A 16,436-nucleotide genomic window follows, 5' to 3' on the forward strand; every position below is an offset into this window, starting at 1 on the left:
AAGTAGCCAATTCGATGGACGAAGTAGCCAAATGAATGAAAGTATTTTTCATTCTAATCCTTCACTCGAGGATTAGATAAATGTGCCCCGTAGTGTAAGGCATTCATTTCAGTTTTTCCAAATATACAGACATATCCTTTTACCCCTTGATCTTAGTGTATCGACTGTTTACACAATGCGTTTTTGACTTTCATCAATTTATGAGGTATGATAATACTATCTCCCTTGAAAATACGAAAAAGATGACTTACGGCAGAATTCTGGTGTTCTCCAATCAATTAAAACACCCTTTCGAGAACAGGCCGCTGCATAGGTTGACAGTGCAGAACACATACATTCATTCCCATTTGAGCATGAGCAGACATCATAACGGCAGTTCTTCAGATATGGGGCAGGGTTGACTTCATTGTGGCATGATTGGAATGCGGCATCCATAAGAGCAAAGCATACTTCTTCAGAGAACCTGGCTGGAGTAAGCAAACTAGTGTAAATAGTATGATATCACATTAATACGGGATAATGCCATTAATTCCAAGTACACAGAGTTATTGTACACTTATTCTGTTTGACCTTATATTCAAGTGTGTCTGCTAGAATTCCCCATATTCTGCTACCCATTTCCAGCAACATTGCACATGTTGATGCATTAAAGGTATGGGATCAGAATGATTGGGACCTGGAGTTTTCCATACCTTAAGTCTACTAGAAAATCATGTAAACATTAAATAAACCTAATAGGCTGTTTTTGCTTCCAATAAGGATTAATTATATCTTAGTTTGGATCAAGTAAAAGCTACTGTTCTATTATTACAGAGAAAAAGGAAATACATTTTAAAAAATTTGGATTAATTGGATAAAATACAGTCTATGGGCGATGACCTTTCCATAATTCTGAGCTTTATGGATAATGGGTTCCCAGATAACGGATATCATACCTGTATTAGCATACATTATCAGCATATTAAGTCATAATAATATTAATAAGACAAAGATAAAAAGTAAGCGTTATAATGGACACATTATATATTGAAACCCTGACCCTTGCACCATATCAGCAGTTTGTCAGTGATCTATTTTTTAATTCATCAATGATCAGATTGCTGTCTTCATCCGCTAGGCTACCAAGTTGATAGAGGTAAAATGGCCATATGTCTGCCTTCAAGAGGTACAGGTGGTCAACTATGGAGCACCTTTATACCCAAGGTACTGAAAATCAATATCATTGTGTTTTCAATATTTTGCATCTGCCCCACAAATTCCCCCTCTATGGAGATCCAGATGAAAAAGTGGGTTTCTGATGGTGGCCCGAAGTATGCATGGACAATCCCAGCCTAAACTTCTGCCAGAGCCCCGAATAAAGCTCTTTCTTGACACAAAGACAGTTGTAAAGAATTTTTGGTCCCCAGAGTCCACCTTTATGGGACTCCAGAGGAAAGGTGGGTTTCTGATGGTGGCCCTTAGTATGCATGGACAATTCCTAAGAGAAAATCCCAGCCCCAACTTCTGAATAAAGCTCTTACTTGACACAAAGACAGTTGTAAAGAAGTCTGAATATTACCTCTCTTGGGATTGAGATTACAAGGATCCGTGTCTTGTTTCATTAGATCTGTGCAGTCACCATTTAGCTTCCAGGAATTTCCAAAGTCTTCCACGCTAGTCTCTATAAGTCCAGAAGGCGTAAGGAAGTCATCTCCTTGATTGCCATTGTAGTTCCCACAAAGACCACCGATCAGACCTGAGTATATTGGCGAGAGCTGGAAAAAGAAATACCCGGAAAGATGAAACAAGGCAAGATAACATATTTAGGCAACCATAAAAAGTAACAATACAATAGTAGCAAAGTATTCACCTTGATCAAAAGTTTTCCATGACCATCCCAGTCCACCTGCAGATCTTCTTTGTAAGTAAGGCGAACTGCTGACATGACAGTGCCCTGGATGCGCAGAGAGCCTGTAGGTAAGACAGTCATAGTTTAATTCAAAGGTAAGTGATCCAAATCCAAAGTACAAAAATAAAGGTTATTTAGATATCTGGGAACAAATCCATAATGCAGGACACTCTTTTACTTATTTTTGTAGCATAAAAACTAAAACTCAAATAAAACCCTCTTTTTTATGATAGTTCCCTCCCAACAAATTCAAAAAGACTCTCTTAAAACACAGTATCACATTATTCTATGTATAGTTACCTTGAACCAAAGGGAGGAGAATATCTTGTCCATCCAACGAGACTCCACCACCGTGCTTCAGTTTAATTGTAATATTGTGCATGTCCAGTAGGCGCAAAGAAGCAGAGCGAGTACACACTGCATCAATATCATCGGCACACTGAAGGTAGAATGAATTAGGCTATGTTAGTAATGTCTTTGGGAAATACACTAATACAGGACCATGGAAAACTATTAATCAATTGACACTTAATGCAACTTTCATTAACTAACATATTCAAACCACTTATATTAGGGGGTACATATTTTTCCAAGCTGCCTTAAAGGGGATGTAAAGGCAAAAAAATTAAATCCCATTTTTACTTTCTTTAATGAAGAAGAAACCTATCTCCAATATACTTTAATTAAAAAAAGAAACCTAACTGTATGCAGTGAAATACCTCCTTCATTTTACTTGCTCTGACTGCTGTGGATAGGAAACTTCAGATGGTCCCTAGCTGCTTGCACAGAAACAATCATAATTACGAACAGCAGGGGTCAACCAAATCTGCTTGAGCTCTGCACGGCTGGGAATTAAGGCGGGGGCCTTAATTCCCACCTGTGCAGAGCTCAAGCAGATTTGTTTGTTTCCCTGTAGAGCAGTCGGCGACTGTGTAGATATTAGTATTGGATTTTATTTTTCCTTTACATCCCCTAATGTTTCCAATTCCAATGACAGGGACAAAGATCATGGAGCCAGATTTAAACAGATAAACTGTGATTCTAATTGAAGGATTATTTTGCTGCAGCCACTGGTTCTGGAGCATTGGAGAACATTTGTATTAAACTGTTTTGATAATTTATGACGACCCCTCCCAACAGCAGCCCAGACCTCACTGAGCATGTGCATGGTCTTGCAAAGATGTTTACAAAAGTTACAAGATTTTGAAAGCATAAAGCATAAATTATTTGTTTTATTAGGCTTGTGGTGCAATAAGTTTATGTTTTGTATACAAAATACAGCATTTCTAGCATTATTCTATTTTAGACTTTAGTTCTCCTTTAAAGGTAATATATAAGATATGATAATATGCTTAGTGAAATCTCAAGAACATTGTAACATATATCAATGATTTCCAAGGGCAATGGCATTACAAGAATTTTAGGAATATGCCTATTAAGCCAAGTGTAAGCTAAAATGCTAACAATTCATTATGCTAGTGAGTGGTGTTAGGAAAACCCCACAAAGCCTTAAGCTGCACTGAACCCTAAGCCACATAATGTTGTCATTATAGGACTCGCACCTGCATCTTCTCCAGTCTAACCCAAACTGATCCTACAATTGTCTCCCAAATTTTCAGCCCAAACCCTCCTGACCTGTGTAGAAACCCATGGATTTTAGGTTAACCCACTGGACACTTAGCTGCATAATGTTGCTATTATAGGACTCACATCTGCATCTACCCCAGTCTGACCCAAACCCGCAATAGTCACCCAAATTTCAACCTAAACCCTCCTGACCTGTGGATAAACCCGTGAATTTTAGGTGAACCCACAATCACTACTAGAAAGATATGAGTAGAGGTTAACCTGGGACTAGTATTAGTGATCACATTAAATTTGTACATTTTAATTATTTTAACACAGAAATAAACTAATTACCTACACAGTTTTAATGCATAGATAGATTAACTAATTACCTGCACAGTTTCTATAGTAATAGAAAATGTACTGTCCATTGCATCTGTGGCAAGCAAGTATTGGCAGATTCCACTAAACGTAAAATGTTTGTTATCAAAGCTCTTAAAATGAGATTGTCCAGTGACAAAGCACTCCCCTAAAGCAGAAAAAAAACAGAAAGATATATATTAGACATTCAAAGAGGCTTCAACTTAATGATTCTTTCTTTCTTAAGATGTTCCAGGCCTGGAATGCTTGTTCACTCTTACCCATGATTTCTGCTTCTACGTACTAAAGTAACCCGTTATGGACATAAAAGGATCTGGGAGGAATTGAACAGTTTCTCTGACCTGTTAGACTCAAGTTTGTGGTGTCAATGGGTCCACTCAGTAAAGTGTGCCTCTGTTGACTAAGGAAGGATTTAGTCAACCATAGATTTATTTTCTAACCGACTTCTTCTTGCAGTGTATAAGATGCATATTGCCATTTTTGGCAACACTAGCTGTGATGACATTAGATCATCAGAACAAATAAGTATTTATCTGCAATATGAATAATGATTGTGGTGTGGGATAGCTACAGTCTTCAGCCTTTGGGTGTCTATAAAGTAGCGATGCACCGAATCCACTTTTTTGAATTCGGCCTAATGCCCGAATCCTTTGTGAAAGGTTCGCCGGAATACCGAACCGAATTCGAAGCCTAATTTTCATATGCAAATCAGTGAGGGGGAGGGAAAAAGAGATCCGCGCAGATTCGGTTCGGCCAGGCACAAGGATTTGGCTGAATCCTGCTGAAAATGGCCGAATCCTGGCTGAATACCGAACCGAATCCTGGATTCGGTGCATCCCTACTATAAAGTCTTGGGTGTCTATATGGAAGTAGCAGAATGTTTACACATACAAGAATGTGTTCTTTGTTACAAGCATGTGACACATCTATTGGCTCTTGCTAAGGATTTAGAACAACCCTTGGTTATCTACATCTATGATCAGGAAGTTAATTATAGTTTTAGTGCCAAAAATCTCAGCTATTATTGCCCTTTAGTAACATATTTCATGGGTATGGTCATTATAGACCCACTAAAGGCGGATCCGAGTATCAGAATGTAGTGTTTTCTCACTTGGGGGTATATGACAATTACAAGTGAAATGGCAAATTTAATATATTATAAGCAAGAATAAATACTAAAATGTGAATATGATATGTTGTCATATATCAACTTTCCATTAGTAAACATTTGATATTTTTGCTCTGAGTAATTACACCAGTGCGAACATATTTATGTGTTAGCACTTTTTTCCCCCAAAAATGTGTTTTTGCCAGATCCATATAAATATACAGCACCCACTTTAGCATTTCGGTATATACACAATATCCTCTATGCTAATATCACACACATTGCTTTATGGTGTATATTTTCCCCCTACATTTATATAAGGAAAATACACTGGTATACATACACAAATTATTTACACCAGCAAAAGGCATAATTACAAATTAAAGTAAATATTCAATGTTGATGAGAAAATATGCCTGATTTACTGACACCAACATTCACACTAGTAAATATGTCCCTTGATCTCCCCAATGAGAAATCACAAATAGTTTCATATTTGAGTGTTAAAATCTCAAGATGAAACTTCCAATTCTATTAAATGGATTTACTGTCCTATTGTGAGTATTCTCACTCATAGAATCCTTTTAGGTCAGAAATAACTGCTGTGCCCATTGTATAGATTGTTTCTCAGCACAGTTGAGCTCCGGAGATAACACCATCAGAAAAAAAGTGAGGAAGTAAATATCAGAAAAATTTGATAAATGTTTTTTTTAGTTGAAATCCAGAAGTGAATAAATCTTCCCCATAGAGTGTATTGGGTCTTGTCTCAAGTTTGATTTTTCCAATACCTGGGCAATCTTCATTGCTGCATTCCCAAGCTCCATTTTGGCATGTACTGAAAATATAAATAAATACTTTATTATCATGCCACATAATTGAGCATTAAAAAATAAAGATCTTAGGTTAAATTCAGTAAATAAAGAGTTTCAAGACACCAACTTAAAAACATAACAGGTCAAGTTAGTCCATGTAGTTGGCTGCTATGTTTAATTACAATGCTTTACAGTTTATTAAGAGGCTTTAGGGAATATTTTAATGTGAGAACATGTCCTCTCACCTTGAGCAAAAGCAATATTAGTCCTCGCTAACACACTGCAGTTGATTCACTTCCCACCATTCATGAATGTTAAAAAACGTTCTTCATTTCATAAGATGCCCATGTTTTAGCAATTACAAGAGGAACAGGGTTCCACAAGATTTTATTACATTATTTTAAGGGGAAAATAAATTACATTTCAACGATTCTGTTAAACTGGATTTATAGTATGTAAAGTTTACAAAACAGGGTTAGAAATTCTAGATTAACAGCCTCATACAATTAGTGTGACATTCAAGCAGATAGAAATGCTGTCGGTTCTCACTCTGAGAGAACCGAATATCACAAGTTTTGGGGCCAGGAAGTCCCTCTGTAATTCTTGAAAACACCCTCTGCAATGGTTAAAATAAAAACCCTGTTTTTAAATCTTATTACCGTATGATCTAAGCTGGTCATACTCAGGCCAACATAAGATGCTCACTCAGCCCCTCAAGATAGCTTATTGACCCAGGTTTGGGTCTGCCTGCCTGTCTGATATTTGAACAAAAACAGGCAGATAATGGGCAGATATTTGCTGAACAGGTTGAAAAATTCACTAGGATGAGGAAGATTCATTACTCTTCCAACAGGACTGCATTATGGTCTAGTCAGTGTTACCCAACCAGAGGCTAGTGAGCAACGTGTTGTTTACCAGCCTCTTGGATGTTGTTCCCACTGGCTTCAAAACAGCTGCTTATTTTTGAATTCCTGGCTTATAGGCAAATTTTAGTTGCATAAAAATGAGGTGTACTGCCAAACAGAACCTCTTGTAGGCTGTCAGTTCACATATGGGCTACCAATAAACAATTGTAGCCTATAAATGACACTTTTTTCATGCATGTGTTTCTCCCCAACTTTTTTTTACATTTGAAAGTGGCTCACAGGTAAAAAAAAGTTTGGGGATCACTGATTGAACCAGGAACCTAACAATTGGTTCAGTCCAATGTAGGTGGCAAAGAGCTGCTTGTTTCATAACATCACCATCTTAACTTGTATGATCAGTTTAACATAGGAATTGGCATTCTGTGTGACTAAAAAAGATAATTCAAACAAGATTTGAGGAGATAAGAAGCCCCTTTAGGCCTCATTCTATATATAGCAAGATAGAATGAGGACCTGAAATGCTAGGGCAATGGTGAGCTGCACACTTATGAGCAGTCTCTTAGTTCCTCTTGTAAGAGTGTGTTTAGCATAAACATGTACAGAGAAGAATGCATTATTTAAGGTGCCTGATATAGGCCGTAGGTATATAATTAGGTGGGAGCTGAGAGTAGAGCTGCCTGTAGAAGTAAAAGGGGCATGCTCCTGGAGGTTCTGGCTGTGTCCAGTTTGTGGGCCCAGGGATCACTGGACCCTCCTGCTCCAAACCATTTGACTCATTTCATGGTCACTGCCTGTTTCTTTACAGTAATAAACAGGCAAAATACATGGACAAATAGCTTATAGTATGTAAAAACAGACTAGAAGATAAAGAAGTTCCGTATATACTCGAGTATAAGCCATCCCTAGTATAAGCCGAGGTACCTAATTTTACCTCCAAAAACTGGGAAAGCTTATTGACTCGAGTATAAGCCGAGGGTGAGAAATGCAGAAGCTTCTGGTAAGTTTCAATCAAAAAATTGAGGGTTTCTGTTCCCATTGGAGGTGCCGGCGTCTCGTTTTTGGATGCCGGCGACCATTCTTGGACGCCGGCGAATATTCTTGGAGACTATTCTTAGACGCCAGCGACCGTTTTTGTGCTTGACCCGAGTATAAGCCGAGGTAGCGTTTTTCAGCATATTTTGGGGGCCGAAAAACTCGGCTTATACTCGAGTATATACGGTAATGATGAGTAAAAGCTTTTAGGATATTGGGCCTATGGTCCAAGACTTTCCAATGGGCCATTGACATCCCAGTCAATAAATGACTTGAACATTACAAACCTCAGTCAGTAAGCTAATGTACCTTTACAATGTGCAAGCAATCTTGGTTTATCATTCCACTCCAGCTGTAATTACCATTTCATTATTCTATTTTAGAAAGTATTCTATTTTTTATTATTGTTCAATGTTTAAAAAACATAGCAGAAGAAAGACAAACAAATAAAATAATAGCAGAAAGGAAATATGCATAGGAACTTTCAACAACATGTCCACCAAGCATGAAATGTACAGGTACTGAGGAATAGTATATACTTATGCATTATTAAATGTTCAGAATCCTATATATGAGAGGACCTGGCTGCTCCTCGATGAGCTGTAACTCTAATGCATGCCAAACCACCCTGCATTCTGTTGCCGCAGTCCATTGGCTCGATGCCCTGATCTAATATGGTTAATGTGGAAATCTATTTTACACTAAGTGCATTTTCGCTGTATGTGAAACCTTCCATTAACACAGTATTTCAAATAAAATATCTATGGCTGTAGTATCATTTAATTTTCTAGCTGTGGTTACTTTTTACTGTCAGATTACGATCTAAGCTCCCTAAGCTTCCTTCAAGGGCCCTGAGATCTTAAGGGGGAAGCCATTCACAGCAACAGGGAGGATTCCCTTTTTTTGGTTTATTGCCATTTGCTGAAAGTAGAGTTGTAGGGTAGTGATGGGCGAATTCGCAAAACTGCGCCAGCATCTCGTTTTTGACGCTGGCATCCGTTTTTTTGGCGCCAACGCCCATTTTTTTTTACGCCGACGGCCGGTTTTGATGCCGACGCCCGATTTTACCGCCGGCGTCCGTTTTTTTTAGGATGCCAACGACAATTTTTTTGACGCCGGTGAACTTTCGGCAGCGAATTTTCACGCCCGTTTCGTGCAAATTCGCCGCAAATTAGCGCCTGTCGAATACATTCGCTCATCACTATTGTAGGGTTGCCGGTGGCACCACAAGAGATCATCCCTAGGGGCATATCACGAATGTAACTGGACACACTTATGTGTAACAAGAGGGGGGCCTTAATTGATATAATTAAATATTTAATATCCATCATTGGTCACCAGTGATACTGGTAAAATACCAGCTGGAAGGCATCCCTAGTAGGTTCTATAACACTTTGTAAGGTCCTATTTAGTCTTAATCCTGCTCTGCAGACCGAATACAGTATATGTACCATACACAAAACTTCAGTAATATATTCAGATATCCAATAAAAAAACTGTTTAATCATATACATCACTAGCCCTCATTAGTGTCCCATCATCGAAGCTCAACCAATGGCTTTACTATACATTTATTTAGAGATTTTACAACTCACCATGAATTGCAATCCCGTCGAATAGTTGATCCTGGAGGATATCGTTTGCCAGAATGGATACAGGAGCACTCAGAAACTGGTATACATCTGTCACCATCAAGAACCTTTCCATCTGCACATGAACAAAGAGGCCATTAAGTGGATAAACTCTGTCGTGAAAATTTGCATTATTAATCTATCAAGTGGGCATACCTGGGCAACTGCACCCATCAATACATTGCTCTTGGCAAACTTCATTGATGTTTAGACTTTGGCAAGTCTTGACACAAGGGGATACACATTCATTGTATTCCATTCCAAAAGGACACTGTGGTTCTGTCAAAAACATCAGAATATGATTAACATTTCTACAGTTCCAAAGCTGAAACTACTTAAGTATTATATAATGGGAAAACATAAAGGTACAGGTATGGGATCCATTATCCAGAAACCCATTATCAAGAAAGCTCAGAATTACAGAAAGGCTGTCTCCATTTTAACCAAATAATCCAAATTTTTTAAAACAATTTCCTTTTCTCTGTAATAATAAAAAAAGTAGCGTGTAATTGATCCAAACTTAGATATAATTGATCCTTATTGTAGGCAAAACCAGCCTATTGGGTTTATTTAATGTTTACAGGATTTTCTAGCAGAATTAAGGTATGAAGATCCAAATTACAGAAAGATTCATTATCCAGAAAACCCCAGGTCCCAAGACTTCTGAATAACAGTTCTTATACCTGTATTTGGTTTATCCTAGTCTTGATGATTTGGGCAAATGATCCCCAACCAGCAGATTAAAGCTCAGAGTTAGCTTTATTTGTCAGTTCAAGCCACCATGCTTTTAGAGTATTCTTTCTTTCATACCTACATTGGTCATTACACTGTGGGCATAGTCTAACTGGGCTATCTGAGCAATATGTTGGTGCTTTAAAAATACATATAATTAATAATAATATCTGGGGACAACTGGGACTGCCTAAGATGAACCAACCACCTGCACAAGCTTGCATGTATATGAACACACCTACACCTCTGACACTCACCCAGCTCCAATTGGCATGTTTCAATCTCTCCTATAGCAGCAACCACCTTCCTTTGTCTGATGTTTCCAGGGGTAGGATGGGTGTTGAGTTAGGGCATTTTGGGCCAGAGGGGCCTATGAGAACCAGGAACCACCGGGGGGTTATCTGGTAACCTGGTGGATCAGTCCAACATGGTGGGTGGCAGGTCTGGACTGGGAGTCAAAATAGGCCCTTACAGGCCCAGCAGCATTTATGCTGTAATAGGAGCAGCTGAAAACAACCTGACATTTAAAAGATACAAATTTCCTGCAACCACATATATATTTCTACCAAAAAAGTCAACTTACTGCATATAGTATGTGTTGGCCAGTTACTGGTAATGACTCCATGTTGAGCACATGTTCTTGCATACTCTAGGAAGGTCTGACAAGGACAGTTTAACTCCTCGGCACACTCACACATATCATCTTCACATATGGCTATGTACGGATCTGGGTCAACTAAATGATGACACTGCATGAAGGCTGAAGACGTCTTAAGCATCTGACATCTTTGCATGAAGTCCTGTGATGGAAACAGAGATCACATTTATAACATATCTGGGCAGCAAGATGAGTCTCTTAAATATTTTTCTTCATTTACATTTGTTTATACCATTTTGCAATATACAGAATATCTGATATTGCTACATACGCCTTATATTGATAAGACTGACAAACTACCTATACTAACCATTATGTAGTTAGCTTTTACAAATACTACTGGTTATTGATCTAAATCAATCTCTTGGCCACTATATAATAATACAATTATTTAGCCATCTAATGTCTTGTTCTACCATGAATATTAAAGGTAACTTACCATTAACTCTCAATAACTCATAGGGTAGATTTATGCAATACTTTCCCAATCATTGCAACTACCAATATAATTAAGGGTAAAATGAAATTAAATGACAGTAGAAACATAATAAATAAATGGTTCTCCTCAAACTCTGCTCCATAGAAACCCATTGTTAACAAAGTAATTCCCAAGCAATATTTCAGCTGTGTGGGTAAGGACACCACGAAGAACAGCAAATTTGTTCAGCAGAAAATCAAGAGACCTTATTGTGTATAGTCCTTGGCAGCTGACTGTGGCTCCACTGGAAGGCTAAGTGTTGGGGCTAGGAATCTACATTCCTAGATGTAATGGTAATAAACAAAGAAAACTATTTATAGAAAGACAATACTGACTGTCTGTATGGGCATGTACAGTGTGAAAATGTTCCAGAGGCATTATCACTTCTGTAAAAGTGAAATTAAATATACTATATTTTATACAGTATATTCTAATATATTTTACATTATAAATTAACCATATTAGACTAGGACTACACACGCTTTCCACAATGCAACATTCTAACTCTGCATAATTGTATCCACTTAAAAATCTGCACCCTCCTCTCCTGAGGTGCCAATTCTAGTGCAAAAAAATGCATCTGTTTTTTTTTTATTTGGTGAAAGTTGTTTTGCCATGAATTTGGGTATTTAGGAGCATGGACAACTGGAAGAACAACATGTAAAGGGAATCCTGCAGCTTGCACAACCAGCAAATAGCCCCATGGTGCATGTGTACTGTGTATGAAAGTTTGGTCGGCGGAATTCTGTGTCCATTATGGAGACACATCCAATGCCTAGTGTTTGTAAAGGAGATCTTTACATTCAATAAAAATAAAAAGTTCCATGTAATTGAGACATTCTTTTTTCTTGATTGTTGGCTGTGTTTTTGGTTTACAGATAAGGAGTTGATAATACAGCGGGTTTAACTTGGAAGAGTCTTTTAATTTCACTGTTCTGTACTGCTTAGTTACAACAACATTCATAGAGAAAACCTACCAACCCAGACCCCCCTTTCTGCACTACTAGTTAGACTCAACAGTGCCTCTCTGTTGTGCAGTGGGGTTGGTAGGAGCCCTCTCACTCCACTTTGGGCCCTCTCCTGTTGAAGATAGCTGCATGAGCAGGCACAGTGCCATTTGAATTCAACAGCACATGCAGTTATCACAAACAAAAGAAGTGGCACAATATGGTGCCTACCAACCCTGCTGTGCAACTCTGCATTTTTTAAAGCAGATGTAGGTTGAGCAACACTTTTGAGATTAACCAGTGGCACGGGAATGTTACATAAATATGTGATGGCCCTGGGGTGAGAGAGATAGTTTTGTATTCTCCCTTAATAAAACAACAAGCAGAAAGTATGCAGAAGTCCTATTCTTTGTACTTATGTTGAACATATGTGCCTATTTTACCCCCTTAACTCTTGATTATAATAGACCAGTATAGTTGATCACATGATTTAATTAAAATGAAAGCAATAGTACTCTTTAGACTCCCAGAATCTCATCTTCATTCTACATCCTTACCGAGGCTGCCTGCAAAATCTCACCTGCACTTAAACATCCCTTCTCCACTCTCCATTAAATTTTGTTTGTGGCACAGACTAGGATGAAGGGTTTTCCTCTTAAGGAAAAAAGCTTACTTTTTATGAGGTGTGGACATCAGCATGAGTCATTTAACCTTTCCACTGTTTTTTTTTTATTTTTTATTTCCCTATGCTGGTTACGGTGGCACAAGCCTTCAGCTTTAGAAACTTTTCTAAGGCAATAGTGACCTACCAAGGACTGTATTCATAATTAGAAGCAACCCTTTTACTTTTTGCTTCAGTCTTATTAATAACATTGCAGTTTTGTGTAATTTAAACTCAAGACTCAAAAAAATCCTGGCCACTTGGCAACACTAAATTCAACACTAAATTGTTGTGAATGTGAATGTGAAAGCCATGTAAAACACACCTTGAGCTATACACATATAAGTGGGTTTGATGCCAGCCAAGGTACCACTTTTAAAGAGTGTGTATGTTCTCCCTTTGTCTCTGTGAGTTTCCTCTGGATATTCCAGTTTCCTTTCATAACTCCAATCATGCAGACAGCCTAATTCAATCTATGGTTCCTCCATTGACAAAAAGGATAAAGTCATCTGTGGGTGGGATTTTCCTTATTTATATTTTAGTTTTGAAGAGATAAATGCTTTATTGCAGGCATAACAACCACTCATTTTAAAACACATCAACAGATGAAAAAATAATTCAAATAAATTATATCACAAACCTTCTCTGCAGTTTCAGATGAGATGTTGCAGGTGTTACTTGGTGGATACATTCTCCTGCATCTTCTCGCCCCTCCATGCAAGGCCCAGGAATTAGCAAAGTCATAACTATTTTCTGCCAATATTCCTTTGGAAAATAAAAAATATATGTATTATTTAGTATTTTGTGTGCATGTGTTGGTGTAAGTTGAGGATGAAAAGATTAATACGTTTAGGAATTCCGACAGAATCCCTTAAAATAACCTACTCTGTAATATACTTTTTAATCTTTTTAATTATTTGCTCCACTGCTCTGATGTTGCTGAAATGGAAATGGTCACCAGCCATTCTATCTTTATTTGGAAGCTGCATCCAATCAGAAACCAGTATGCATGGTTCTAAGAGTGATGTCATACCATGTATAACCATTTCTGATCAATAAATATTAGTGAAATAAATGTCTGAAGAATGTAATTTGATCAATAAGACCCTAAGGCACTTGTAGGTAGTGTTTCTTTCTAGATTCCAGCCCTCACCTGAACAATTTTAGTTAGGTACACGGGCCCCTATGGCCATGTTCACCGGGGATTGCAAATCCTTTTACTTATAAGCAGCACTGTGACAGGAATACTCTTTAAAGAACCTTTATTACAGCAAAAAGAGCCATGACCAGGGCAATAGCAACACTTCAGAACTTCTTGGTTGAGAAGAAAAGGCTGAGAAGATCTGAAATGTTGCTATTGCCCTGGTCACTGTTCTTTTTGCTGTAAGGAGTATTGCTGATCCCAGTGCTGTATTTGAATGAAAGAAAATTAAAGGTAGTGGTGAACTAAGACAATTTTTCTCTCTAAACTGTCTTTAGGTTGCTATGGTCAATCAGCCTAGAAACCAGATGTTGCTAACAAAGAAAAAAATGAAGTGAGAGTCAGATTTTGGTTGTAATGTAATGGAAGCTGCAATTTACCATTCAGCAGTAAAAGGAACAAATTTTGGACACCCCTAAAATATATATAAAGAGCACAATGCCATTCCCCTTTAATTTACATGAACACAATTAACAGAAAAAAAATATTTAAAAGGTTAGTGGTTTAATGATCACTCACTGTTGCTCATCTATCAATAACATTAAATGCTTTAGTGATGAAATAATGTTTACACTTGTTGTCCAATTACTTTATACTCTGAGGTTACTTTGAGTTACTCCACATTTCCTTGAAACTTTTTGTTGGTTGAACACTACTCCTCATTATACCTAAATGAGGTCTCAGATTATATCAGTATTGTTATAATTATTTTATTTGCTTTGTCACAGATGTAAGATTGATCGGTTTTATTAGACTTCACAATATTTATTTTTGTCCCTATCCACAAAACTTTCCAAAAATGACCTGTTACATAAATATAAATATTAAAAATAAACACTGCTCATTGCACATTGCCTCGGGTGGCAGTGAATGAGCAGTTACAAGGGATGGCAAAAATCTGCCTCTGGTAACTTTAAGAGCCGAATTTCCGTTGTTCTTAAAAGGGAAATTTGGCTTCCCTAGTGCAAAGAGTGCATTATCGGTCCCCCTTGACCTGCTCCAGCGCTAAAGTTTTAAGCTCAGAGTGGGCAGCATCTCCCCCTACCCCCACAAATTCAATACTGCTCCGTCTCAGCCCCACTAAAGTTGTTTTACTGTGGGTCTACTTTCTCCATGGTTCTTATCCCTGTGTATCAACTACAGATCATTTTGGATTCTTACCTTCTTGCATCATGAAATCGTCTTCTGCAAACTGATTGTAATTGCCGCACAGGCCACATGTTTTGTTAAATTGCTTGCTGGGAAGAACAACTTGCACATTTCCACTTGCATCAATCTTCACCATAAACCCATGTTCCTGACTGGAAAGTTTATAATATCCGGCTTCAGATTCCAGGAATATCCCATTTGAGGCATACGGCATAGAAATGCTGTCAGGAAGAGATAAAGAGTTGCGTAACAAAACAACATACCTGTAACTGGAGTTTCCACTGACCACTTCTGCTTAGTAAGTTAGAAATGATAACAAATAAATACTTAACCTTAGCATCTTTATAATCTATTGCCATACTGGAAGATCTCCTGACAAAATGTAAACTAGATTATAATGTGCTTGAATTATGTATGCAAGATGATGGTTACCACCAAAGTACCAACCTCATGCACAGCCCCCTATTCAATTACTTCAGAAAACCTTGTTGTACTTCTTGAGCACCTCACTATGGGATTTAGTTTGTACATTGGCAAAGCCACATTTGCAGACTCTCCTGGAACCCTGTTTTATATTTGCTGAAAATAAAGTTTGCTGTTTCCTTTACTCTGCCTGTGACTGTCCATGGAATCTGTGAGTTCCTGCTATTTATCTATGAAGTAATTCTTCTCCTCAAGCTGTAGGACTGGGACATGTGCACCCAGATCCTACAAGGATACTGGTGAGTTAACCTTTCTTTTTGTGGAAACACATTAGATGCCCTGTTTTCAAGGCTTAGTGACCCCAACATGTTGCTCACCAACCCCTTGGCTGTTGGTGTCTTCAAAGTATGTCCTTCTTTTGAATTCCAGGCTTGGAGGAAAGTTTTGGTTCCATAAAATCACGTGTACTGCCAAATACAGTCTCCTGTAGGCTGCCAGTCCACATAGGGCTACCAAATAGCCAATCAAAGCCCTTATTTGGAACCCAAGGGATTTTTTTCATGCAGGTGTTGCTCCCCCACCCTTTTTGCATTTGAATGTAACGCATCGGTAAAAAAAGGCTGGGTACCTCTGCTCTAGATCTAGAAATATTCATACTCTATGATAAATAAACATAAGGGCAAAGTTTATACAGGGATAGTTATTTCACTATAATCATATACTGTATATTTATATATAAGATGCCCTGAAATTATATTAAAAGTTAATGTGTAAAATATCTGAAATTCTATGTAATAATTTGGCATGTAATGAATGCAAGCTTGAAATAAAGGGAAAGTGAACAAAGCATGGAATAATGAATCCCTGGAGAGGCACATTAACACTGCATTAGTTGTTATTTTC

General features: G+C 37.9%; 1 protein-coding gene across 1 annotated transcript in view; it reads right to left on the minus strand.

Moving 5' to 3' along the window:
* vwf.L (von Willebrand factor L homeolog) overlaps positions 1 to 16,436 on the minus strand; it is a 106,106-nt gene that overhangs the window by 85,560 nt on the left and 4,110 nt on the right. Inside the window, exons 5-15 of the mRNA XM_018251980.2 lie at positions 15,123 to 15,331; positions 13,401 to 13,525; positions 10,600 to 10,816; positions 9,441 to 9,563; positions 9,249 to 9,360; positions 5,732 to 5,778; positions 3,847 to 3,983; positions 2,189 to 2,327; positions 1,850 to 1,950; positions 1,559 to 1,754; positions 252 to 467 (exon numbers count right to left, since the gene is read on the minus strand). Coding sequence (XP_018107469.1) covers positions 252 to 467; positions 1,559 to 1,754; positions 1,850 to 1,950; positions 2,189 to 2,327; positions 3,847 to 3,983; positions 5,732 to 5,778; positions 9,249 to 9,360; positions 9,441 to 9,563; positions 10,600 to 10,816; positions 13,401 to 13,525; positions 15,123 to 15,331 — 1,622 coding nt within the window. The remainder of the gene's footprint in view (positions 1 to 251; positions 468 to 1,558; positions 1,755 to 1,849; positions 1,951 to 2,188; positions 2,328 to 3,846; positions 3,984 to 5,731; positions 5,779 to 9,248; positions 9,361 to 9,440; positions 9,564 to 10,599; positions 10,817 to 13,400; positions 13,526 to 15,122; positions 15,332 to 16,436) is intronic.

The sequence above is a fragment of the Xenopus laevis genome, chromosome 3L (genome assembly GCF_017654675.1).
Source record: "Xenopus laevis strain J_2021 chromosome 3L, Xenopus_laevis_v10.1, whole genome shotgun sequence".
NCBI classification, from domain to species: domain Eukaryota; kingdom Metazoa; phylum Chordata; class Amphibia; order Anura; family Pipidae; genus Xenopus; species Xenopus laevis.